General features: G+C 44.7%; 1 protein-coding gene across 1 annotated transcript in view; it reads left to right on the top strand.

Annotated features, from left to right (window-relative positions):
* The window catches only part of nrip1b (nuclear receptor interacting protein 1b), a 41,909-nt gene extending 15,091 nt beyond the window's left edge, over positions 1-26,818 (top strand). The window contains exon 2 of the mRNA XM_083927011.1: positions 20,503-26,818. Within this exon, the coding sequence (XP_083783137.1) occupies positions 20,958-24,587 (3,630 nt within the window). The 5' untranslated portion in view covers positions 20,503-20,957 and the 3' untranslated portion in view covers positions 24,588-26,818. The remainder of the gene's footprint in view (positions 1-20,502) is intronic.
* The last annotated feature ends 523 nt before the right edge of the window (positions 26,819-27,341 follow it).

The following is a 27,341-nucleotide window of genomic DNA, read 5'->3' on the forward strand; positions in this document are numbered from 1 at the left end:
CAGCAGGCCAACTGGTAAGAGTAGCTCCTTTTCTAAAGGCCAGAGGAAGGCATCGGCAGAATGGAGAGACTCATCGCAGAGAGGTCTCTGAGTCTGTCTTTTTTTTTCTTTCTTTTTTTTACTTCTTTTCTCCCTTTTGTTTCCCTCTCTCTCTCTCCCTTTTACTGTCTCCCTCGATCATGCTCTGCAGAACTCCTTGCATGATGTTAGGGAGGAGAGAAAAAAAATAGAAGAAGAAAAGTGGGTCAGGGCGACCTATTTTTTTTTTTTTTTTCCCCACAGTTCACGGAGGCAGAGGGTGGCGGTGTTATCGTCAGTTAGACGAGGAGCAGGGCCTGATGGGGAGGCAGGGCCTTGTCGCGAGATGCAGCCACTCAGAACTGGGTCAGCAGCAGAGGCTACGTCTTGTAAACGGCTTGTCATACTGGGGAGAAAAGCTGCAAATGAACCATAGATTATACGCCCCAAGCTGAGCGCTGAGGTCTCTCCTCACTCCCCAGCCACACGCTTAAAAAGAAAACACACGAACATACTGTTTGAGCCTTACAGCTAGCAGGAGTCTCTGAAGCACTGCCACCTCCTATAAGTTCCCCTCTTCCCCTCTCAGTCTCCAGTAATAGCGTTTGATTACTGCAGTCAGACCTGACAAGCTCAAAGCCCGAGCCACACACACGCACTTATAAGTAAAGGATCTTTTCACATTGCTCTTTCTCTGACACACGGGTTGCTGTTTTCTAAATATAGGTCGCTTTCTCCCGGATTTGCACAACTTTATTCAGGTCATGTTATTTACTGTACCAAGTTCAACTGTGGTTTAGAAATGAGCAATACAGATGCTTATTCAGCTGCAATGACCTCTTTGCATATCATCTGTGCCAGTGCCAGATAATGAATAGATAATTTGCCTCTCTTTTTTTCTAACCAAAAAAATAAAGAAGCTTTTTGTTTAACTCATTCTGGCGAACTTTATACTCCTCTGTAAAGCTGCAGTGCTGGCTAAACCACACCGGTCATTGATCTTAGCACAAGACTTAGATGGTACATTCCGCTCATGTTCATTTTTGGTAAATTGCCCTCAAGCAGCAGGAAAGACATTATCCACAGTCACCATATATTTTTGATATTGATTTCAAATGTGTCCGTGCCACCGCTCGTTGTTCCATATCCTTTGTGTCTCCCTGCTGTGTCTCAGACAGACAAAGTGGGATAAACACTGGTTTTGATCTCCTCCACGCAAATAATTGCTACGGCTGTTGTATTGAGCTTAGCTAGAAAAAAAAACCCTTAGAACTGAGAATCTGGGCTTATTCTTGCATTGGGGTCTGCGTATGGAGCTGTGCAATTTTCAGGCAGTAGAGCTCACTCATATTTCACTATGTGGAGCAAATCTGCCTGTAATGAATCTCCCAGGACGCTGTGGTGCCTCCACTACCAAGTCTGCTTTTTGGCTCCACTGCAGGGGGGCTCTATAGTGGGCCTTTTAAATATTTCAAGTCACCCATCTCCCTCATATGAAAGCTAGATTTTAGTTTTTTGATGGGAGGATTTCACAGCAAATAAACACAAGGTTCATTAGAGTTTTTCCCAACTAAAGTTAATCGTATTGGTTTCGCTCCATGTAAAAACAGCCTTATTAGCCAAGGTGTCACACTAACAAACATAACATAATATCCCGAGGTGGGGCTAAACATGGCAGGGGATCGGATTAGCAGCGAGACTCCGGTTCGTACACACCCGGCGCTCCTCAGTGCCATAGCTCCCGAGCGCTGCCACTGCCGGGCAGCAGACCTGTCTAATGTTATTCTTAGCCCCAGAACTTCATGTCTCTGTGCAAGCCCCTTAACGCTAATTGAGGAGACTGCTCATGGCTCATGTCGCTCAACAACAACCTCCGAGGGGGTGTATGCCGTCTGTCTTTCTGTGTGTGTGTGTGTGTGTGTGTGTGTGTGTGTGCGTGTGTATGTGTGTATGTGTGAAGGTGAGACATGCTGAGCAGTAAACCAGTCAGAACCAGTACTTGGCCACTTCAGCCAGTGTTGTTGTGTTGCTTTTTTCTATTTCTTTTTTTTTGTGCTGATAGGGAGCCACCACAGTGCCTTTAACAGATGGTTTCCAGCAGGCCTGCGTATGACATGTGATAACATTACAGTTTTGAAAGGTCAGGCATGAAGAGAACCAGTAGGAGGGCTAGGCCAGTCTCAGTGTCATACAGCTCTATTCTGCACACACACACACACACACACACACACACACACACACACACACACACACACACACACACACACACACACACACACACACACACACACAACTATTGTGTACATGTGTCTTCTGTTCAAAAGAAAAGGGCTTTCATGAATTTTCAAACAGCCAGTATTGAACGCATTGCTCCTACCAGGGCAATGCAAATATTTACTGTATCCACTTGAACCTTGGTGGCCTGAGTCGCAGTCGCAAGGAGGGTGCCGCAATCTTTGCATGTTGATAAAACCCCTCTTTGTGCTTTTACAGTAGACTACGCTCGGCTCTCTAGCAAAAGCAGAGTTAGACGGAGCCAGACTTTGGACTCTGGACCATGGTGTTTACTTTGGAAAATCAGAGGTCTTCATTGGGACCCAGCAGGTCATCATCAACCTGTCAAAACACTGGCTCTGAAGCACCACCCCCTCTTTCAGTCGGGGAACCTTGATTGGCCGGTAAGCCGACGCTCATCCTTGGAACAGAGGCTGGGATATTTGTTTTGAAGCTACAGGTCACTCTGTGCCAGTGGCTCAGAGCAGAGCCAGGAGGAAAAACAGTCTGGAATTTCCCTGTACGTAAACAACACCTCTGGAGTGGATGGCCATCTCATCACACAGGTGTGTTCCATGAAGCACCCCCCACCCCCCTCCAACACGCCCAACCCCTCAGTCCCCTTTCCTGAAATGGCACAGAGCTTGTGCATGAAGGAGGAGGAGGTGGTTTAAAAATAAATCTGTGCAGGCTGGTCAGACATTTTGAAATTCTGTTTCTATCTCAGTCTGACAGAGAGGTTAAAGATACAGCATTCTGATAAATCTCTTCCCACCAGGGGGAACAGATAAGGAGTGGCGTAGATTGAATAAAAGAGCTGAAGAGAAAGGGGGAGGATAGGAGGAGGAGGGGGGGCTGTAGGAGGAGGGCTGAGATGTCTATCAGGCTGCGTGAAGGTTTTTTTTTTGTCTTGCAGATCCAGTTCAAGGGCGCCCGCAGGCGAGGCAGCTCTCGCTCTTGCCGTGCCAACGTTGCTGCTCAAGGTCATATGAGCCAGCCCTGTGACATTAAAGAGGAACAGGAAAGGGGAACCACAGACACGCTCACGCACACATGCACACACACACACACGCACACACAAAATTGAGTTGTAAGGGGAAAAAAGTAGCCTTTAATGCCTTGAAATGTTCCTGTGACTTTCTGCACCGTTGTCTGGGTCTACGGTGGATTTTGTGAGGGCAAGAGCTTTTTAAGGGCAGTAATGAGAGTGTCTTATTCTCTCTGCACAGAGCCAAGAGATGCTTGGCTAACTGCTTTGTAGTTGCCAGCCACACATACAGACTGTCTGTTTGTGTGTGTGTGTTTGTGTGTGAAAGAGAGAGGGGGGAAAGATGGAAGAGAAAAGAGTCACAGTGATAAACCTCAGGGGAGGGAGGTAAAGAACAGAAAAAGGGTCTTAAAGTTATTTAAAGGGACAGCGAACCATTGGCAGACGCTTCCAAATGTTCTTCAGCTGAGTTATGAGACTAAAGGGTGTTTTTAGCTTAAGTGAATCTAAACTTTGTTTTTGACCAATCAGCCTTCACTCCAAAGAGCACACACTGCTGTGCAGGCAAACTATAGTGCACCTGCAGGTGGTTTCAAATGGAGTCTAGATGATGCCTGTACATTCCTATTATATTTATTTGTCCTTTGCTAGATGATATTTGTAACTTTTGTTAAACAATGTAAGTCACACTGATCAGCAGTAGCAGCTTAACGTGATGCAATGTGAATACAAACATCTTTGGACAGTAGGTCATTCTAATTATCAACACCATGTTATCATGCACACGCAGTATTTTGACCACCGATAAAATATGGACGTAGTCTCCGTATCGTCACCAACAGGTTTCTGAAGAGTGATTATGAAGCCAAGTGTGGGCGGCTCCTCGTGGCCCCGACCATCTCCATCTTGGCAGTGTCATGACTCCACCTAACTCCCGGCTACACCAAAACTGTGGCAAAGTGGTGGAGTGTGGATGGAGCTGAGGCGGGCCAAATAAAGCCTACAGTCTAGCTCCCTGTGACAGCACCCACCTGTCACTCCAAGGAGCCACATCTTTTAATTAAGCTAAATTTTAGGCTTTAATATAATCAGGTGAGTTATAAAGAAATACCTTCCTATAAAGTTGTCATGAACAGGGAAGATTAGCTATAGAGACTTTTCTTTTGTACCGGGCAGTAAACATGTTGATTTCTGCTGTTAAAGTTTTTAAAATCCATGGGGGATTGACTCATGTTTGTAGCCAGCCTCAAGTGGCCATTTGAGGAACTGCAGTTTTTGGCACTTCCTAGTTGGCTTCATTGTTAAGTCTGGAGGTTGCTGCTTGATTTTGACAGCTCTCAGTAGGGAAAGCAAAGGTGTAAATTAGCCGCCTCAGTTTCAGGGTCCTCTCCTGGTGTTGTGCATGCTCGCTCACTGTCACAGCTTACTGGGACGCTTGAATCGAACAGAGTCATCTTTACTTTTATTTATGAAAACCTGTGCTTTTCTTATTTCCTCTTTCAACCTCTATAGGCTCATTTGAGTAATATTATAATTATTATACTGTAATGATGTATTTTTTTGGATTGATAAATGGTAACTACATGAAAGATGACGATCAAATAAATCATGCATAAAATGCACATTATGTTGTTAGTATAGCTTATGTGTGGGAAGCACTGAATATTATGACACAAGACCTATATCTGTTGTATGTGTGTGTAATCTTAAGCTGAAAGCAAATTTCTGATAAGTGTTGGCCTTCCCTGCTCATTCTCTAATAGGTGATAACCCCTATCATATTTCATTTATTTGTTTATTTAGTTAGCCAAAAGGCTATTTCTCATCTGTAGTGCCTCTTCAGATATAAAGTGATTATGGTTAGTCATTAGATATCTTTATACAAATTTCAATCAATAGCAGTGGTGCTTTTGTTTTAATGTTTTGCAATGATGGTAACAAAAGTGAGCTCATCACTGAAACCATGCAGGTGCACTGAGAAAATAAATAATGGAGTGCAGACTTGCTCGTCCACTTTTTGTTTACATTGTAGTCATGTGTTCGTGGGTCAATCAGGTATCGGCTTGCAGTGCCCATTACATTGTGACTGCACGGCGAGAACAATGACTCGTCCTAGGACAGCACACGTATCAGGCTTGCACATACGGCATGAGTGGTGTAGTGAGAGACCGCCCTTTAGTCCCCGTTCTCATCTGAACGCTCGACTGAACTGTCATTAAGATTAACACTAACACCATGCATGTCCTTTAGAATCATTTGCCGAGGCCTATCTTTTACACGTCTATAGTCTTAGTTATGTGAAATATCAACACAAGAGAAATGTATTAAACATTTGCAGTTTCTAAGAGTTCTAGATTTTTTTAATAGAATGTAATTTATGAACTATAGTAGATTTAAAAAATAAAACTCATTAAACTATGAACATACTATGAACGGTGCCTTTTGTAAAATAATAATAATAATCATATTATGATCGTTTAAATGGATGAATCTGAAAACGTTTCACAGACCCCTGGCAGAGGGCCACAGGTCCTATATCAGTTTGATCATCCATAGCCAGAATTGAAAAATACCTCCTCATCTTTGATTTCACACCAATATACAATATATTGGAAAAGATGTACAAGGTGAAAGTATTGGGGCTGATTCTTTAAGGACAAAGATAAGGCTATGTTTTCTGGAACAGAACTAATAGCCCTATACTATCATCTAAATTTCCTCGTAGATGTAAAAGTACGGCCAGACATTGTATGAGTCCACAAAGTCAGTGTCCCGGGCCGCTAATGGAGCTGCTTCAGGCTATGCATCAATATGACATCACAGATTACAATCTTTAGACTTTGGGAGCACTTTAGGTACTTTCAGTGCTGGAAGAACAGAGCAAGAACTGGCCGACAAAACAGTGAGTCATTATAATAACAATCACAGAGATGGGTGGAGTCGCGCAGTGATCAGGCCAACAGAAAGTGTTCCCAGACCTGCGGTGTGGCTGTGGGACTTGATAGGGATTTACAGTGACCTGAATAACGACATAGCATCTCTTGTGTCATACACTATCACAGATTTCCTTTTCGTATTACATTGTTACAAGGTATAGGAATGGGATTGGATTGTAGTACTTTTCATCAGAGTGAATTTTATTTACCTCATTTACATTGATTTCAGAAAATGCAGTCGATGCCGAAAAGTTCTCCGTCATGTTAAAGTAACTGAGTGTTGTAAAAGAACTTTCTAGGGTTCCAGTGGAGTAATAGTGAAATGGATGCGTTTAAAAGTCATGTCCTTTTTATCTTATATGTATCTTTCTTAATAATTCAGAAATAGGCTTTTTTCCCCCCCTATGAGTTCAAAGTAAAACATTTGTGTTATTACTTTACATTATTTGTTATTGTATATGCTCAGGCTGTCCTTGATTTAAAAATAAATAAATATCTAAGACAATGATTTTGTCAATTAAATCTGTTTTTTTCTGGTTTTCGCAACCACCAACCTTCCAGAGCATTTCCCCCCAAAAAGCAAAGCGTTGGGCAGAAAGCACCCAAAGTTCAGCACATTCAATTCTGGCTGGCAGACCAAAATCTGTGAAGGTTCACGTGGGCAGCAACCGCTTCATCCCCATTTTTTCAAAACAGCCCCCTGGAGGCAGCAAGTTACTTTGCAGAGGAGTGAAAACAGCTTAATCGATAAGTTGATTTAATCAACAGATCTGTAAAACTGAGTTTCTCAACAAAGAGTCATGGATAAAGTCAAGAGTCTGTGAGATCAAAAACCAACTTGTTATATGAGGTCAGAATGTTATTTTTTCCATTGAGCTCTTTGGCAGTAACGATTTATAATTGTGTTATTGTTCATTTGCACACAGTAAATATAATTTCTTCTTTTAACATCAGGTTGCGTTGTTAATGTGCTAACTAGCTTCTTAAATCCGTCCTTTTGCTCTTCCGGTTTCCCTTTTTTGAATGATGAATACAAACTACCTCTGCCTGCTGGTATGGAGAGTTATTTCCACTCAGGCAGGCACAGGAGGTGCGTGCGCTGGCCTTCAGCTCTAGTCTTTATGTTCAAGTGCCACTTTTTGCGTGAGACACAGTTGATGTGAGGCAACATAACAGTCGGCCCAGACGTTGGGGTTGGTGTAACTGAGCCTTTAGCTGAACGCAGAGAGACCAGACGGAGCGTTGGTAACTTTAAAGAAGCCCTATGATGCTAGTTTTCAGGGGTCCTATTTGTACTTTTCGGGTCAACTACAACATATTGACCATTGCTGCAGCACCCATGCAGTAGCCCCCCCCCCCCCCTTCCAGTTACATCAGCAGCTAAAAACACTGTCTATATGGAAGCTAGCCCTGTTAGCTGCATAACATGCTAATGTTAGCTTTAACAGGTTAACCTCCAAATTAAACACCAAAGAGGCATAAAAGTTTCAGAACTCACAGCTTACAGTTTGAGCCTGTTTGTAGCAGCATGGCCAATAGGGAAGTCAGGATTCTTCTACGGAGACAAATCTCTAATAGCGACCGACACCCTAGCGTTCAGCTGAGCACAGCCAACCCAGACATTATTTCATTATTTGACACTTTGGTATTATTTAACATGACTACTAGCAGGTCCTCTTTAAAGTAATTACTCAATTTTAAGTTGTAATCAATAAAACTACTGGTTACTGAAAAATATGACATTACTGTAAAGCGTTGCATGCGTCACTGCCCAGCCCTGCTAGTAAACGGTTAAAGGGTTTGCACAGTGCCACAGAATACAGATTGAAATGAAAGTGTTGGTACCTTGGAAGAAGTCACTTCCAGTGATGAATAATAAATTGACATTCAAATTGCAGCAGAGCCAGTCCTTTCTGTGGAGTGTTGCTCAGGGGATTTCACTGTTTATCCCCTTTGCATGCTCCACCATTATTAACGTAACTGGGCATTTTTGCTTTGCCTGCATCTGTATGTGTGTAGGTTGACCTTCTAGCAGAGAGGACGGCTTTGCCCCTGACACCTGTAGCCAAGTGAAAATCTCCTCCTAGGGTAGAGGGACATATGTATGACATCTAGTCTAAGTCTCGATGAACTGTACTTTCTACTCAGACAGGATTTACCGGATAAGTGTCCCTCGCATTTGTGATGCAATCCTTTTGAACACTAACCACTCAAAGCTGGATTTGAAGCTCCACTGAACCCAGATGAACTTTGACATTTAAAGTGGAACTCTGGGAGAAAAGAGTGTGGAAAGAGTTCCTTCGCCCTGGGGCGTTCGATCACACCTGCTCATCACCCAGCTGGCGTCGTACCATTTTGACTCTTTCTTTTGATTAAACGAAAAAGCATTTAGACTAAACAATCAATAGGTACAGGCTCCAGTCCTGAATCGCTGGAGCATAAATCTTCCTGGTGGTGGCGTGAAGTCGTCTCTGTATCATTTTTGCTGATTAGTTTTCCCATTACTCAAAACAGATGTGTTCGCTGGTGATGAATGATCCAATTATGGGATATTTGTCACCCATTTGATATCTGCTGCTAGTCTGGTACTGTAAAGCATTTCAGTGCGGTGCTACCGTTCAAGTCCACAGTCCACTCTGGCTTGGTGCGTGCTGACCCGGCCTTTGGATTCGTTTAAATGGCCAACTGGCCGCCAGACAGTGCTTGCCCTGTGGTGTTTTTCTGTCCCCAGTAGCAAACAGCCATTTCTTCTTGATCCTCTCATCAATCTTGTGGTTACAGATAAGAGAAGTACTTGAAGAAGAAGCACTAGTTTTCCGATAAGAATAGTTGCCCTTTCATAGCATTTTATTGAACTGCTGTAACCTCAGTAGTCTGAAAACCCTGCTACCCCTCCTGTTGACATGCATCAGATAGAAGTCATATATGTATAAACTGTAGCTGACCCCCATACTCTTACACACACACACACACAAACGCACACGCACACGCACGCACACACACACCAAAACAATACACAGACACTCACAGCTGAAAGGATTCATGTATACCCCTCAACCCCCGTGTCTGTGGACAGTAGGCTGATTCTGCAGCCTTACTCCCACCCTTCCTCTCTTTTTCTCTCTCTCCTGCTGTGTGTGTGTGTGTGTGTGTGTGTGTGTGTGTGTGTGTGTGTGTGTGTGTGTGTGTGTGTGTGTGTGTGTGTGTGTGTGTGTGTGTGTGTGTGTGTGTGTGTGTGTGTGTGTGTGTGTGTGTGTGTGTGTGTGTGTGTGTGTGTGTGTGTGTGTGTGTGTGTGTGTGTGTGTGTGTGTGTGTGTGTGTGTGTGTGTGTGTGTGTGACAGCTGCCTAATTGGGCATTCTCCCCTCGTCGGAGCGCCTGCCTCTCCTCCAGCCTGGGCCGGGGCTGCTGACGAATGGCAGCGGATTACAGATGAGGACACGGTGACCCGCCTGACCTTGCTGCACAGCCGCGGGGAGGGAGAGGGGAGGCGGGGGGGAGACAGAACGCTAGGGGTGGGGTAGATGGGGTGCTAGGACTGCAGAGCAAAGGGCAGAGTGGGGGGAGTGAAGGGCGGGGTGGTGGTGGGCATGGGGGGGGGGGGGGCAAGCGGCGTCAGGTCAGCAGAGGATGAGGTCGCACGAAGGTGGGCGATATCGGGGTGGAGGGGGGGTGTTTGCCAGGTGGTCGGGCAGGCAGGCGGGTGATCAGGCAAATGACAAGAGTGTCACATGACATACCCCTCTCCACCCGTGTCAGTATGTCAAGGGCACGAGCCCCCGCTGGCAACCGCCACTGCGGCATTTTTCCCCCACTTTTATTTATATATTTATCTCATCTCTTCCCCTCCTCTTCTTCTCCTTTCTTTTTGACTTTTTTATGTGTTTTTATGTGTCTATCAGATGAGCAGCTTCTATATGACTGCTGGCTTGCCTCCACACACCCCCAGGCCGCGATGTGGTCGGTCAAAAGTAGGCGGCGGATCTTTGAGTGTGGTGAATTTTAATTTCAGTGCGCACTGTAGGTATTTCCATGCCCCCGAACCCCCCACCCCCCACCTTCCTGCTGTGTGTGTGTGTGTGTGACTGCCAAGGTGAGGTTGTGTCCTCTTGTTAAGAGCGATTAATGGCACTCGTTATGTACATAATGAAATATCCCTGCTGATGCATAGGGTGGCGTTGTCTCTCTCTCTCTCTCTCTCTCTCTCTCTCTCTCTCTCTCTCTGTCACACACACTCACTCCTATTGCCTGTATATGTGTGTATGTGCGCAGTGTAACATTGAGGACACTTTGTTACAGCCTCCAGGCAACTCCGGTATGTGTTTGATATGGTGTAGAGACCCCCCCCCCCCTTGTAAGCCATCTCTCCAAATGAAAAACGAACAGGAATTAAGGCCCTGTCAATTCACAGTCGAGTTTGTTCCTTTTTTTCCCCTCGCTTTAGATGCGCACAACACTGCGGCTCCCTGCGTGACATGTGTTTTGAGAGATAGAGATGGGTGGCTCACCACCGAGTCCCGTTTTGACTGGCGGAGTAAATTTAGATCTAATCTTCTTCTGTGTGTTCTTTTATAGCCCGAGAATGTTCACCTAACATCAGCTTTTAAGTTGACCTTGTTGTGTTGTTTGCTCGTCTGAGGCTCGTGTGTGTGTACCTGTGTGTTCCTAGGACGAGACGCTGCCGGCTTCCCTGTAGGTTTTTATTTTTTATTTTGACCTCGTGTGTTTGCTTGTGCATGTATGTGCACGCTAACACCATTCAGTGCCTGAGTCAAGCTGTGCAAGCTCTTTTAATCCCACGCCCCGGTGCACGTAGGCTTGATTAGTGGCAGCAGTTATCTGTGCAGAAGACAGCCCGCCCTCCTTTAGCATTTGGTCAGGTCTGGGGCACTGGGGGGGTGTCAAGTCATGAGAAAGGTGAACAAGGAAGGAGAAAGGCGGAGGGGGGGTGGTGTAGGGATGGCGAGAATGAGGGAAGAGGGGAGGGCGGAAGCCTGATTAGTATTCTAAAGGAGCACTCCTGCCAGTAGAGCAAATTGATTACTGCACTTTACCTGTATCAGCCTCCACAGCTAAGGATGACAAGGTATGGCAGCATGATGTGTGTCTGCGTTCACTTCCCAACCACAGCATATAGGTGTGTTAGCATTTGGCTTAGTGTGGATTTTTTTTTTGTTACTCTGTTGGGAACTTTTTACTACATTTACCACTAGATAGTTTCCTCTGTCCTCTCCCTCTCCTTCATTACAGAGATATAATAGGCGGGTCGCAGTTGGGCGCTGGCCTTGTCTATCTCTCGCCGGCTGATTTATTAGTCAATGGCTGACTGAGGGAAGACAGACTCATTTCCTGCGAGCCTTGGCCCCGTGCTCGTCTGCATCTATGTAGGCTGACAGTTAAGGTGTTTTTCTTGGTTACAGTTAAGGCAACCTGATCAATTTCAAGGCAACAAAAGAATTGCGAAATCCAACACACTGGTAATTTAAAAAGATGGGTTCAATCCTGGTCGTCAGGATCCTGGGCCCTGCTCGTTTTCATTCTAGCTACTCAATAAGGGGCTAATAACACCTGGGCTGCCAGGTGAAGGCAGTGAATTGTAATTAACCTCTGCTTGGATGGACAACCGGTTTGAGTAATGACAATCAGAACTGAGCCCCACTAACTTTGATACAATTCTTCTGTTCGTCTGCCTCTACACTTTTATCATCAACTGCACCAAATTGTAAAGACAGTTTCATTTTCAGATACTCTTAAATTATTACTATTCCAGCCCAGAACACGTCTTTCACTGTGACATTTTAATTCAAAGCCAATTACACTGATCAGTTCAGCTTGTCAGCTGGCCGCACAGTGTTGTCAACAGTCGGTGGCCACTGCAAGGATTTGATATTCACGGCTCGTCCCCGGCCTGGCGCAGATCATGAACCTTCCATTCACTGACAGAATGTGACCATTGAACGTTGATTAAGCACAGTCTTATCTAGTCCAGCAGTTTTAAAAGGCTCCAGTTTAAATGCAGAGGCAGGTTTATTAATTCAGCATGGTTATCACCAGTGCTTCAAATGTATAGGCGAGGACTGCTGCAGCCATACGCCTGCTGCGTGATGCACAGAGATCATTATTTCCTCTGAACCAAACCACGTGCACTGTGCTGCCAAAATCCATTTAGAATATCCATTTATGTAGTTTATTTGACTAATATTTTTTCTTTTATTTCCCAAATTCTCTGCCTTATTAAACATGGCTTGTGTGGACTATCTAGGGAAGTAGATGGAAAGATTTGGGGTAAACCTAACATATTTATACGGTCATATTGCTTCACTCTTTGTAATAATGTGTTCCTGACCAGGGCAACACTGAACAAAGAACAGCTCTGACAGGGCCCTCACATCTTTTCTGTCGTAGTGCTCTAGTATCTATGCTGTACTTAGTAAGTAGACCACTGTGTTAGCTTTTAAGACTTGTGAGGGGAAGGCTTAAATATAAGAAGGAGGTCAAGCTAAATAAAGTGGGTTCTGCCCTAATGTCTATAAGATATGGATTTATCTCTGGTTCAGTTGGAGATCATGGTGATCTCGGCACTCGTCAAGAAAAGGACTTTTCAGCACGCACATAAAGAGAGGGTTGGTTGGGCATTGCACAACTTAACTTATCACTGTAATTCATTCTTGAAGAATTCGTATTTTATCTCATGTGTACATCTTTTTCATATCTAACTACCAAACCTTGAAAAAAAATTGGATAAAAAAAAACCAGTCCTTTTATATTGGCAGTTTTTTTTTAAGTCTCCCCAGAAACCCCCCCCCCCCCCAACAGTAATTATGGGGTCAGTTATCCAGTTAAGAATGTTATCTTATAGAGATGGAAATGGCCAAGGACCTTATTATATCATGCTACATAGATTCTTGTGATGTGGGTTTTCAACTGTCAAATATTAGATTCTATATTCCAGTCTTTAAGGATTGTCAGTTACATTAAATACTGCACAGTGCAGTACTTTGCAGTTGAGTTGACTCATGCTAATCAATAAGCAGTAAAATGGTTCAAAAGAGGTAGGTAGTGCGTCCTAGGCTTGTCTCCCATGTTTGCTCTGGCATTAATAGGTGTAGTTACTGCTTTAGTCATCTTTATTCAAGTGTTGGCTCATGTTTTTAAGCTGAAATCCAAAGTCGCAACACTCAGGGTTTCTCCCAGCAAGCCCGGTGGTCCAGTGGACCCCCCTCCAGACCTAAGCATCTTTTTTTAAATACATTTTTAAGATGTTTTTTAAACTACAGTTACAGCTGCTCAGTTGGAAACTTACACAGTCATATTTCCAAGTCCTGTCAGACTTAACATAGGGCCCTATGGAATGTGTTTTTTTTTTAATTCTCAATTTCACAATTCTCTCCATGATGCTGTTATCACAGAAACTATAGGGCCTACATTAATGCTACCATAAGTCTTCCCCACGTCTAATAAGACATTTGCCAAAAATCCTTCAATTTCATTCAATCCAATTTTTATTTATTGTGCCAAATGATAGCAAACGTTATCTCAAGACACTTTCAGATATGGAGTAGGTGTATACCACACTCTGACTTATTTATGGTTTACAGCCCTTCACCGTCATTTCTTATACCCATGGCTATGAGTCTATACAAAGGTAGTGTGTGTTTATTATCAGCATATAAGATATTCACAACGTAATGTAGCTTATTTTGGCTCCATGGAGTTTTTGGAACATGTGTTTTTGACCCTACAGCAGCAAACGTCTTTGCCCACAGAGCAGTGATGGCAAGTATAACATTATAATCTCTGGGTTATGTGAGTGGTTAATAAGTGGTTAAAAAATGTTTTGTTCGAAAGGGAATCATATGAGGCTTGTAACATTAACATCAATAGCTGAGGTTGCCAGCCTAAAGCTGACACTTGGGTCCTCTCCAGGTTGTGTAACAACAGGGAACAGGGTGGGGCAGGGTGGCAACCGTATTGTTGCTTGTTTTCTCCGTGTTATCTTTTTGTTAAAGATTTTTTTTTATATTATACAGGACAGACAGGAAATGGGGTGAGAGAGAGGGGGAGCCGCAGGTCGGAGTCAAACCCGAGGCCGGTGCCTCAAGGATCTTCAGCCTCTTTACATGGGGCGACTGCTCTAACCTCTCACCAACCGTCTGCCCCAATTATCTGTGTTAGCAAAACAAAACTAGTATTGTGAGGAAGTACTGTATGTTCAGCAGCAATTACTCATTTTCTTTTCTAGCACCCTTGTTCTTAGTGTAGCATATGCTTCATTCTCCAAGAGCTAGAGTTTAAAGGTATTAGTTGTCAGTGTACTTTTTTGTCTTGATGTCTGTGTCACCTGCATCATGCCTCACATATATTCAGGTGTAGTTAGATAAGATAGGTACAGTAGGTTACCAGTTTTGCTTCCACATGTATGGGCATGTCTGTGTCATCCTCACTGGATTTCCAAGTTACAAACTTGTATATAAAGGTGGGTTTGTTATTAACCGGGATACTAATTTAGGCCATGTTCACATTACAGGGCTAAAAGCTAAATTCTTGTTTTGTTTTTTGCCCAAATCCGATCTTTCTTCCCGGACTGTTCACTTTTATGTTTGGATTGACCCATATCTGTGTCTATAATGTGAAAGGATCTCTGCCCTGAAACACCTCACCTGCAACCAGTTAAGTCGCACACATGCGTGTTGGAACAACAACAAAAAGTGAAAGTGGCTCAGATCTGATTGGAAGAAAATCTGATTTTTGTGTCCACACTGCTCTGAAAAAAACATCAGAACTGTGTCACCTGGGAGTAAAAAGATCAGATCTGGGCCACAATCGCCTGTAATATGAACATAGCCTAAGATTCTGAGACTGTCAGGTATAATTCGAGAGAAGCTGTTTGTGTTGGTTGCACCAGCTATTGCTTTGTGAGCGCTGAGTCGTGTGATCAGGGCCAGGTGTAGGACTAATCTTATTGAAGTCTTCTGTTCATTGGCATGTACTCAGCTCTGCCCTGCCAACTGGATTGCTGCTGCTTGAGAGATTCCGGAAAATGGTTACACATAATTGTTTTATACTTTATTGGGTTAAATGTATCTAATTCATTTAAAAGATTACTTACATTTTGTAACTTTAAATAGGACTGTATTCTTACTTAAAGATCCAAATTAACTTTTCAACCTTGTTACCATTTTTTCATACGCTAAAAGACATAACATGAGCGAAACCGTCTCTAAATTCAGATTCAGACAGCCACAAACCTAAGAAACCAAGGTGTAACTATGGCAGCAGTAGTGTGCAGGGCTTGAGGCCAGACCCAGAGTTTCTCACTGTGCTTCCAGCATTCTTTTGTGTGGGGAAAACCATGTTAAACAAATCGTTTATCATAGCATAGTATTTTTAATAGTTAAAAACTCTGTGACTTAAAGTAAAATACTAATAGTGTTTTTGATGATTCTACTGGAATGTCCCTTCACAAGCCATTGTACACTGTAATATCATTATCCATTCTCTCTTAGAGCAAGCATTAGGGTGATTTAAAAAATAGAAAGTAGGTCAATGGGAGCATTATGAAAGGCGAAATGATAGCAGAGATGTGTCCTCTTCTTTTTCTGTCACTTAGACCTCTGTCAAACCCCATATCACTACAAACCATCCTAAATTACTCACAGTCAAATGAAAAAAAAGCAGTACTCTTTTAACCCAATAAGGCAGACATCTTGCTGACTCACAGCAATAGCCTTCTTAGGGCTGATGCCAAGGATATTATGGAAATGATTCATTAAAGGCCAATGTTTTTTAGCTGGTTTTATCCAGCTTTCAGGGCAGCCTGACAGTGGGACATTTGATCTCGATTGCAAAGTGGCCCATTTTCCTCAGACATCACCACTGCAGTCTGTTTCAAGAGCCTAGCTCTGCCTCTTGGCGTGCCGGCCATGGGGCAATCATCTGTTCCTATTTCCAGCAGCGGTGTTTACAAATGGAAAATGTGTGTTGTTTCGGGAGGGAAATGAGCACCATTTTGGACAGACGATGTAAGCAGAAGATTACCTCGGAGCCCAATAGAAATGAATGAGGTATAGATTGATGGCAGCCACGGCTCATTAGGAAGAAATGTGTGTGTGTGTTTAATTGATGCACTAATTCTCAGCCACTCAGGAAATGGCCCTTGGGTGGGTCTTCCAAATGGCACACAAATATTTACAATGGACACAAACATTTTTGTAAGCACATCCATACAAGCCTGGACATGTCAGGTGAGGGGGAAGACTGTCCGGGGCTATGATACCAGCAGTGATATCATCATTGCATTGACTCCTTTGGCTGGGTCCTCCACCAGTCAGCTGGGCTCTGAACCGCTTAGATGACTCATCCATGTGCATGAATTCCTCTATGCTCCCTCTCTCAACCCGAGAACTCTTTGTACTGATGAGTACAGATGAAGTTAAAATCCGCCCCCGCGCTCTTCATCCAAGGCCAGATGCAGGCCAAGAACTTTAGCACTCCAGTCCCATTTTGTCCAAGTCTGAAACGTTAGCATCCAGTCATCACACACTGTTCCTCACATCCAAGTTCTAGAGACGACTGGTGCTTCCCAGTGGATCGCCTGTGCTACTTAACACAAGAGATCTGACTTTTCAGCGTGTATCCCATTTCCTTTATGTGGAGTAGATCCACGGGTTTGTGTGTGTGCACATGGAGGCATGTGTGCTATGCATGACTTGTTTGGTCAATGCATCCTTAGAAGTGGGTCAGAGTGCCCTAGTTTTCATTGTGTGGGCGTGCGTGTGGCTGTGTATTGCATTTTATTGTTATTTTGTCCTGATTTACTTATCAGCGAAAACATTTTCTTGCTTTAGCTCCCCTGCTGTTCGGGAGCATTTTATTCTCTTGTTTACCTCTCTCAAGGTGAGCAAGAGCTTTTAATGCAACTTTCCTCTGGTGCACTTGTTCACTTGTGGAAGGCTAGGAGCAACCGCGTTTGGTCAGGTAGCTTATGTTTTGTCTTATTTAATCATGTCAGGCCATATTGAATTTACAAATAGCGGTCACGCCGCATGTGTAAGTGAGCTACCCCGTTGAGTATGTGCAGCAGAGCTGGGCTGCAGATTACATGATATAATAGTGTTTAGGCATCGCCTCTCCTTTTAAATTCCTTTAACCTTGACTCCCCTTAAATGCAGGGAGAACACATCTGCCAGGCTGGTGTCAGACATTAGTAATACACACCGCTTGGGCAGCATTGTCACTTTTTATTAACGCCCAGAGCTTTGCGTGGACACCAGCTGTTGCATCAAGTGGAAAAGCCTTGGCGGAATGAATGACCTTGACTTTAACTGCCGCTCCTTTGGCTCTTCCCCTTTTTAATTCTTTTGTTTGGTCTCATACATTTTAAATGGCTTAAATGGATTACCATTCCAGACAATGAAGGTCATACAGGAAGTCACTTTTTTTAAGATAAAAAAAGGACTGTATTACCAGCAAGTGTGTTCATGCCTGTGTGTCAGTGGATGGTGGAGTGGGTGTAATCTGGAGGTCAGTGATGGGAAAGAAGGTCACATATTGAGATCTAATCCATGACATCTGCATCGGCACATTTTTGTCAGTCTTCTGGTAATTCTATGTAAGTTAGGCAGCGGCTGAGAGTGCAGTGACCTTTCCTGTTCCTGCAGTCTTTTGAGTATGAGGAGGAGCGAAACAGTAAGAGAAATAGATGAAGAGCCAGCCAGCCAGGGGATGATGAAGCTTTCACCCCTCCCCATCACTTGCCCTCCCTCTCACATTTACGTGGCCGACTGTAGGGGTAAAAATCACTTTAGAATGGTGCCTGCTCTGTCATTGGCTGACATTGTCAAGGATAATGGATAATCACCACAGAAACCGTTGAGCAGCTCATTGGTGCTGTGGTGTCCCACTGTGGGGGACGGGGGTGGGGGTCAGGCTTTTTGGGTGCCACCACCAATGAGATGACATGTTAACAGATGTGTAAGGTCATTTTCAATGTATACACCAGGGGAGATAATGTAATAGTAATGCACACATCACGCATTCAGAGAGTGGAAAGGAGGAGGGCTGGATGCTTTAGGGGCTGAGTACAGAGGACAGCTTTCCCTATATTAAGGTCATTTATTTGTTAACGGGCTCTGTCACCAAGGAGAACATATTTTTTCTTGCCCTTGCTGTAGCAGGGCTTTTTGACATCGCCTCTGTCATTACATGTCTCAAGAGCCTGAAGGTCCCCACTTCGTTAAGAGTTTTTTTGTACTTTATGTGAGGTAGCGAATGCAGTAGTTGTTGTATATGAACTAATAAAGTGCAGTATCATTGTGTTCCTGTGCTGCCTTGTTTTCTCTGTACTGAAGTTTCTTTGGGCAAAAACATAGACAAGGTCAACTGTAATTCCAAAGGTTCACTGCCAACAGCAGAGAGATTAACAGAATTTCCCATGTTGAAACCGTGTCAGTGTTACTTTCCCATTTATATTGTTCTCTCACTGACCGGGGGGGCTGTATCATTGCATATCAGTCACTTTGCCAAGCTATGTTTAAAGTAAACATGTGTACATGTTTACTGTGCTGATCAAACGTGCTATTACAGGGCATTCTATTATAATTGCGTTAAACTCACTGGCGGGAAAATAGCCCTAATCCTGAGCATCTAAGATTAGCATGACAGCAGACGTCAGATGGCCCACTATGACCAGGTTGGCTTTTGTTGTTGTCAGATTTAGGTCATGAGCTTAGAAATGGCCTTGAAGTGTAATTGGCGCTGATGGGCCAATCTCACTTAAATCATTCTATTCCATACAATGCAGTACGGTTTGAATTTGCCAACCTAATTGTTTTTCTACTGCCACTCTTAATTGTGCACTAATCAACTTAAATCCAGCTTCTAATCCCAGCTCATTTTCAGGGTGGCATTAAAAGTGCCACCTTGTTGCCCTTACTGTCATGACAACCTGTGGACCTTGGCCACAGGGATGGATTTCAGCCTGATTAGAAGCTTGCTGCCTTGTTGTTTTTGGCCCTTGCTACTGCTCTCTATGAAGTATTTAGGCTGCTGGCTGCATGGGTTGCCATGGCCTTTCGTCATAATCAAGGGCTGCTGTCCTGTTGTATGACCTGCTATGTCGGTCCACTCAGCGGACACCAAAGGTGAGGACGGCATCGAGAAAGGACACGGACAGCAGCTGAGGCGAGGTGGAAACTCTGTATTAATTAACCTTTATGGGATGTGGCCAGGACTGTCGGAGGTGTCCTGTATCCACGGAAACCACACTGACAGGGTTCAGAGCAGAGGTCTCCCAGGGCAGCGCTGCTGACACTGTCATGGCAACTGGCACAGTGCTCACCCCAGTGTCACCGACTCTGCCCTCCTGACACTGGTGTGGTGTGACAGGTGCACCTGATCCTTAAGCCACCCCCACCCCTCAATATACACACACACATACACACACACACGCACTTGACAGTCGAGTACAGCTTGTCTGTTAGCTAAATCCTTGCTGTGATGCTCCACTGCCTTTGTACTGAACCTATAAACACGAATCACATCACATCGAGTCAGTTCGCGTTTTGCTCATCTCTGATTTAAAAACAATTCATGCCCAAAAGAGCTAAGTTTCACAGCTGTCCAGGTGTTCATAACACAATGCAGTGGTGATACTAGAGTAGCCACCGGACCGGTTTTCACTTAATCTGTTTAAGAGAATGCATGCACATGTATGTATGCATTCATGAACATATTCATGCCTGTGTCTAGGCATGAATGCTTAAATGATTACTTGTGGGCGAGTGGGTGGGTGGCTCCAGCTTTGTGTAGACTGAGGGTTGCATCGTGTGAGATGCTGCTCAAGTGCATAAAGAGCAGGAGGTGGGGGGGGGGGGGGGGGGGTGTAATCCACTGAAATGACAAGCTGCATAAGAAATTATTCACAGCTCACACAAGGCCCTTCACTTTTGAAAGACATCGCTGTGAGGGGCTTACAGCTCAAGACCTGAATGTTTTCAAGGTAGTGGGCTTGAATTTTCAATTTGGATCCAATCAGGCCTAATCTACATTTGTCGTCTGTTCGGTGGCTGCAAGGGGAGAGTGCAGAGAGGAGAAAGAGCCGTGTGCAGTCAATCTGAAATGTTGCTAAGTAACAGAGATGGTAGGCAAGGTGGTGAAATGAATGTGATATAGTGCTGTGCAAAGTCCTGCTTCTCACACGGTTTCTCCTTTTTCTCCTCTTTTTCTCCATCCAACATCTCTCTCTCCCTTTTTCCCTCCCTCTTTTCTCTCTCACTCACTCCCATAGGTCCCCCATGTGAGATCTGCAAAGCTGAAAGGCGCCACTGACAGAACCACAGCCAGGCCTTAGGACAGACATCCCAAACATCCACAGCCACGGAATGTGTCAACATCTTTGTGGTGAAATCCCGCTGACTCCTCGCTTGCTACTCACATAAGCCTGGAGCTGGGCCTTCTGGGATCCTACAGTGTTTACAGGCATACAACAATGCCTGGAAGGCCCACCTGCCCCAGATTGCCTCAGACCATGGTTGCTGTTTCACCACAGTGCTGACTGTGCCACTACTGAAAGGGTCACATCTGGTCAGTGCATCCGTCGGTCCCCTGCAGACTCACTCTGTGCAATTGCCTGCCTTCTTTTTGGTATTTAGGAAGTACATGCCACTGTCAGCCAGATGACCTAGTGGACATTTGTTTCCCAGTAGCCGTGCTGAACCATACGAGGGGATCCTAGTATTGAACATGACTCATGGGGAGGAGCCTGGCCCTGAGACACACAAGGATTCAGCTGTTCTAACTTATCTGGAAGGTTTACTAATGCATCCAGTGGTGGCCGGGCCTGGGGCCACGGCAAGCGGGAGGTCTGAGGCTGCCCGCAGCAACCAGGAGCAGGGTGACAAGGTGGGTGGGCCTTTTCAACTGCCCAACCATGGCCCAACAGCTCCAAAGGGTGGAACCAATGGGCCCACACTCGGTTCTTCGCAGCACCTGAAGAAGGCACGTCTACTCCGCTCTGGAGCCTGGAATGATCCAGGGAACCAGCGGATGAATTCACCCCCAATGGAGCTGAATGGTCAAGGGGGAGGCCTGCCAAATGGAGCACTAGAGGGATCTCCTCATGCTGGGGAGAGCACCTTGTTGGCTTCCCTCCTTCAGTCATTCAGCTCACGACTTCAGAGTGTGGCAATGTCTCAACACTCTTCTAAACCCCCCAGTGAGTGTTCCTCTCCCTCCAAGGCACCACCTGTAGACAAAGAGCCACTTCCTGTGTATGGGACAGCCTCAAGCCGCTTGAAGGGCCTAATGAGAAAGAGCAAACTTCAAAATCACAGCAACACACCCTACAGTCGCCGGGGACACAGTCAGGACAGACCCCCAGAATCACCTCGGTCAGCACACAGTGCCACTCCTCCCTCTGCTCCTGCAACTGCTGAATCAGTGTCCTGTGCGGAGCGTCTCAAGGCCGTGGCCAATATGGTGAAAATCCGTTCTAGTCCTGCACCTTCACCCAAGCCCAGTGTGGCCTGCAGTCAGCTGGCCCTGCTGCTGTCTAGTGAAGCCCATCTCCAGCAGTACTCCAGAGAGCATGCACTCAAAGCCCAGCTCTCGGGAAGATCTGCCAGTGAGAGACTAGCTGCCATGGCAAACCAGCAACATGGCCAGGAAAAAAGGCCACCTAGTGTGGGAGGGACTCTGCCTGGAACCCCAGACACACTAAGCTCCTTAACAACTCAAAATGGAATGACAACAACAACCACAATAACAACAACACTCCCTCGAACAGCCCTGTCCAGTCCACAGAGCCCCTCTTTGCTGCGTAGTCACAGCCAAAGCTCCCCTCCCACTCCCCCACATGCTCCAAACCCCATTCACAGCCAACCACCTAGGGAGAAGCGAGGCTTTGACTCACGTCCAACCCGCCCCCCCCAGACATGCAGCAGCTTGCTGCTGTTGCTACTCAACAACCACAACAACCAGAAGCAGCTGACCAAGAATGGGCACCTGGAGGACAGCTGTGGCATTCTGCCACCGAGCGGCTCATCTTCAGTCACATCAGACAGCGAGTGCTCCATCCAGGAGAGGAGCTTGACCAAGGACAGCAGTGATGCAGAGAGTTCCTACTCAAGTTGCTCTCCCATTGACCTCTCAATGAGAAGCCGGGCCAGTACACAAGGCACAGGGCCCAAAACTACCACCCCCTCTTCCTCCTTCTCCTCCTTCTCCTCCTCCACATCTACCCTCTCTTCCTCCACAACTGTGTTTTCTTCAACCCCAGTTGCATTCTCTCCGCAATTTTCCGCTCAACCCTCCACAACCTTTTCACCATCCTCTACTGTTGTCTCCTCTGTTTCCACTGCTATTTCTTCATCTTCCTCTTCCTCTATGTCTACCTCCTCCCTGGACAAACTAACAGATTCTTTAATAAACAAGTGGAAGCCAGAGCCATCAGGATCAAAGGGGTGCAAGAACAAAGAGCCTGAAATGAGCCCAGACCTGAAATCCCATTCTAAGGTCACACTTATGCAGCTTCTTCTTGAGCGCAGAAATAATGAGATGGCTAATAAAAACGTAGCTAACCAGGATTTGCCACTTGATATAACCATGGCCAGCATGTCTCGGGGCCAACCAAAGGGACTTGTGCCCTGGGAGGAGACCAGGACAAAAAGCCCCATAGAAATACCTGCAGCCTCAGCTCAGCCCGTCTACTCCCTTGGCTGTGACCCTAGTGTTGCACTATCCCCGTACTCTTACCCCTCCCCCCATGTCCAGTCAAGCCCATTAGATTTGTGTAAGTCTAAAGCCTTCCCTGCTGAGAAGGCTTCAGAGCCTGCCTTCAGTGCCAGTAAACTGTTACAAAATCTGGCTCAGTGTGGCACAGCTTCTTCCTCCCCACCCATCCCCTCCAGCAAAGGGCTGGGTCAGGAGCATGATGCCAGCAGGCCCATTGCCCTATTGGAAAGGCTCAATGCTCCAATCAACAGGACCACCACCACTCCACTCTCAGACAGACCCTCAGGCAGTGGCACACCTTTCAGTCAAAAGGAAGCTTCTCCTCCTTCATCACAGATCGAGAACCTTCTGGAGAGGCGCACTGTGCTGCAGCTCCTTCTAGGAACAGGTTCGGCTACTGCTACAGTCAGCCGCAAAGATAGGCCCAATGGCGGTGGCAGGAGAAGTGTAGAGGTTGCAGGGAGTTGCTACGAGAAGAGCCCTGGTGCCTCCATCGTCTGTGACAGCTCCAATGGGCCCCCTTTGGATGTAAAGGTCAAAACTGAGCTCATGGAGGATGTGGGACCGTCCTCAGCCATGTCTGAGGACTCGAGTGGCAGAAAGAGACAGAGTGGCTATGAGAAGAATAGCCTCCTCTCAGATTCTCAGCAGGAATTAAAAACAGAACCACGGCCTGCAGAGGTCATAGCAAAATATGGCCTCCTCAGCCAGCTGCTTAAACAACAGACTGCTACCTACTATACCAGTTCTGCTATGCAGGCTGAGTCACAGCCCAGACAAGTTAAGGAGGAACAAAGGGAGTATCCGAGCCCCACTCCTAAGAAGAGACGCCTTTGCTCTGATCGGACTGATAGTTTGAATAATGCCAGCTCTCCAAGAGCAATGGACAGTGCTGACATTAATATTTTTGCATCTTCTGCTGTTCAGGAAGAGCCTGACCAGCAGAGGAATGTGAAGGAAGAGGAGGTTCCACCAAGTGAAACTCTCACCAGAGAAAGCCGGGGCTTCAATGTGCTCAAACAGCTGCTGCTCTCTGACAACTGTCTGAAGGAGTTGTCCCAGCAGCCTCGAGCGACACCCAGTCCTTCTGTCCTGCAGGCCAATGGTAAGGCCAACGGCAGCATTCTCAGTCAGCCTGCCCATAATCACAACTTCCTCCACCTGCCCAGCTGGCACCCCCATGGTTCCCTTAACTCAGGGCTTCAAGGTAATCTCAGACAACTGCCCACCCCCCCTGCAGGTGACAGCCCTATCCGCACCCCCTGGAGTCGCCACACAGCTCCATGGCCAGTCACTCAGAAACGGGACCCCCCTACTCTAGTCAAACAGGAGCCTGAGAGCCTTGTGAGATGGAGTAGTCAGGAGAATGAGGAGGAGGAGGGTTGTGACTCAAACCTAGACTCTCCGCGGCTCTCGCGTTCCAACCCCATCCTCTATTACATGTTGCAGAAGGGCAGCATTCAGCTGAGAAAGGAGGTGCGGGATCAGGCAGAGGGAACCCACTCTGTGGTCAGAGTTAAAGAAGAGCCAATCAGTGACATGCATGCTTATGAACACAGTCTGAGCTCCATCCCGCAATCACCGAACCACAATGACAAGCACAGCCATGAGAGCCAGGGGCTGAGCCAATCATATGAGTAGAAGTTGTATCAACTACAGAAAAATACAAAGCGGAATAAAATTCATTGACTCTTTTTTTCCCCCTTTTTTTAATGACTTGCCAAATTGGTTTGATGGGACAAATAACAAAGAATGCAAAAATGTTTTTTTCATGGAATAGAGCAAGTTCAAATTCCGTTTTAAATAGTGAGGTCATGGAATGGTACAAAACAGTTCTGTCTTAGCAAAATTTCTAATTGATTCAACCAAAACAACACAACTGTCACAAATTTAACCTTTCCCATTAGTGATTATCATGCACTACATATTTCATTTAGTCATGATGAAGTCCTCCTTAACGATTTGGTCTTTTTTAACACTTAATATTTGTATCTGAATTGTACACATATCACTATTCCATGCCCCCTTTGTTGCCTGCCATAAAACATTTAGAAACTACATTTCAGGCGACATTTATTATTGATGACTCCAAAAATGTTAGCGCTCAGTTCAGTGGACATTTATTTATTTTCTCCATCAGAACATTTTCAGATAGACAGAGTCCCATCAATTTTAGATAAGATTCCAAATAAAGTAATTCTAGTGCAGACACAGCGGTCTATTACAACAGTGTACATGATAAATTAATTCAAAGGAGGACCTTGAAAACAATATTCACACTGCAATAGCTTCAGTGAGTATCCTACCAGTGATAAATGCTTTGTCTGGGTTTTCCTTTCACTGGTGGTATAATTACCAATGAAGGGAGAATATATCAGTGGAGGGTTGAATAGTCACAATTCATTTGAGTTATGCTTTTGTTTGAATTGAACTTTTAAGGGCAATATTCGACAGTGCAAATTCAGGGTGATGTGTTTGCAGATTGTGCAGTTTTGAGCAGATGGGTCAACAGAGCGTGTGTGGTGCTTACAGTTGAGCAACTGTATGTAAACAGGTTTCTAGAGCAACAGTTAAAAGGCTGCAGAGAAACTTACCCTACCATCCTGGGTAAACCCGCTCCACTTTTCTTCATGCACACAAAAAGTATATTAAGTGTGAAGCACATGGCTTAATCTTTTCATTTCATAGAAAGGACCACCCAGAGTTTGCACTATCGAAGCCGAGTCCTCAATGTCCTTTTCGGAATAATTTAATGGCATGTAATAAAAAAAAAATGTCAGTATTGTTATCTGTTGAGAATTTGACAGTTTGTGGTTTATTTTTGTCATAATTTCTTGACTGTTGTGGTTTATGGACATATTTTTATTTTTGTGGCAGTCTCCTAACTCATAAAATGTCAAAAGAATTGCATGATAATTAAGAGAAGACCACAGGTACATCTTTGTTTTCAAAGCAGCTGGATATGTGTACCTGCCCCAATTAAACACCAGGACATGATGGTGTCTTGAGGGATATCTGCTATCTAGCTCCTTATTTTGATTGTACTGTATTTTTTTCAGTTAATGTCACACACTGCTTTATCCATTTAGTCTTGTGATCTTTTTAATACATATACCTATGAAGTACGTCTCTTCGATTATTAATACATTTTCACAATGGTTAAATATATTTGTGTAAATAGTACTTTCAGTATGAAAGATGACTATTTTGTAATGTTTAAGAAAAGATATTACCCTAGTTTTTAATGCCCTGACATGTAAATATGAATTATATGCGTACAAGTGTACATACAAAGGCAGAGGATGCTATGCCCATCTTTTTTGGTTGGTTTGTTCTTTGCATGTGTCTCTATGTGGTAAATGATAATCTATCCTGCGCTGTGTTGTGTAATAATGTCTGACTCTCCTCACTGCTGCCTGTTGCATGCAGACGCATGGGAACTACCTGTGTATCCCTACTGGTGATGGGGGAAAATGTCAAGTCTTAAAATAGGTCTTTTTTATCACAGAGAGAGGTTCGTTTAGAATATGAACAGTCCCTAAATAACCACAGACTGTTGAGCAAGTTGATTCAAATGTGTGAAAAATAAACGTGCATTGAATATTTTTGTGATTTTCTTTTCTGTTACTGGTTAACAAAGCTCAGTGAAAGAGCTCGGGGCTATAGTGGGGGATTGACGTACAATCATAGATCTGCATTGTGCATCTAAGAAATACATTTGTAGCAGCAAATATATATATATATATAAAAAAAAGATGTTTCATTTTTTCATGTGAAGACCTGAAACATTATTTCATTTTTTATGTTTTCATTTTTGGTGTTCATTTGCACTGATATCTCAAAAATAAAGTACTAAAATGCATGACCTAGTATGAATGTGTTCCTCTTTTTCTAGTGTGCCTTTCAGAAGTGTGTTTTTACTATGCACAAATTGGGGATCTCTGCAAGTTTATTAGATAATATAAGATGTAGAAACTCTAGACTTTCAGGGACCACCATCAAACACATGTATATCTCCCTACATGATTTTAAACAATACATGTGATTAATTATATTCTCTTGGTCAAGACAATGCAGTCTAGTCCAAATTCATGAGTGGTCACTTTTGCAATTGAATCAGGGCAGACTTAATTTTTAAGACTGATCAAATGCATTTAGAAACAAGAAGAGTCCACATTGGGATATTAACATTTTAGAGGGGCAGTGATGCCAAGAGTAGTACAGGATTATCGCCTGATGGAGTCAAAACACTGGTAGTTGTAGTCAGGCTGTCCTCATTCACTCTTTGTAGGTATACAGTACCTACCCACTGTAATTCGAGGGTCATCCCTATGTTTCCCGGGTCCTATGTTCCCTGGTCAGATAAGCCTCTGCCTTCGCGGATTTAATTCAGCA

This window comes from Echiichthys vipera (assembly GCF_963691815.1).
Source record: "Echiichthys vipera genome assembly, chromosome: 14".
Taxonomy (NCBI): Eukaryota; Metazoa; Chordata; class Actinopteri; order Perciformes; family Trachinidae; genus Echiichthys; species Echiichthys vipera.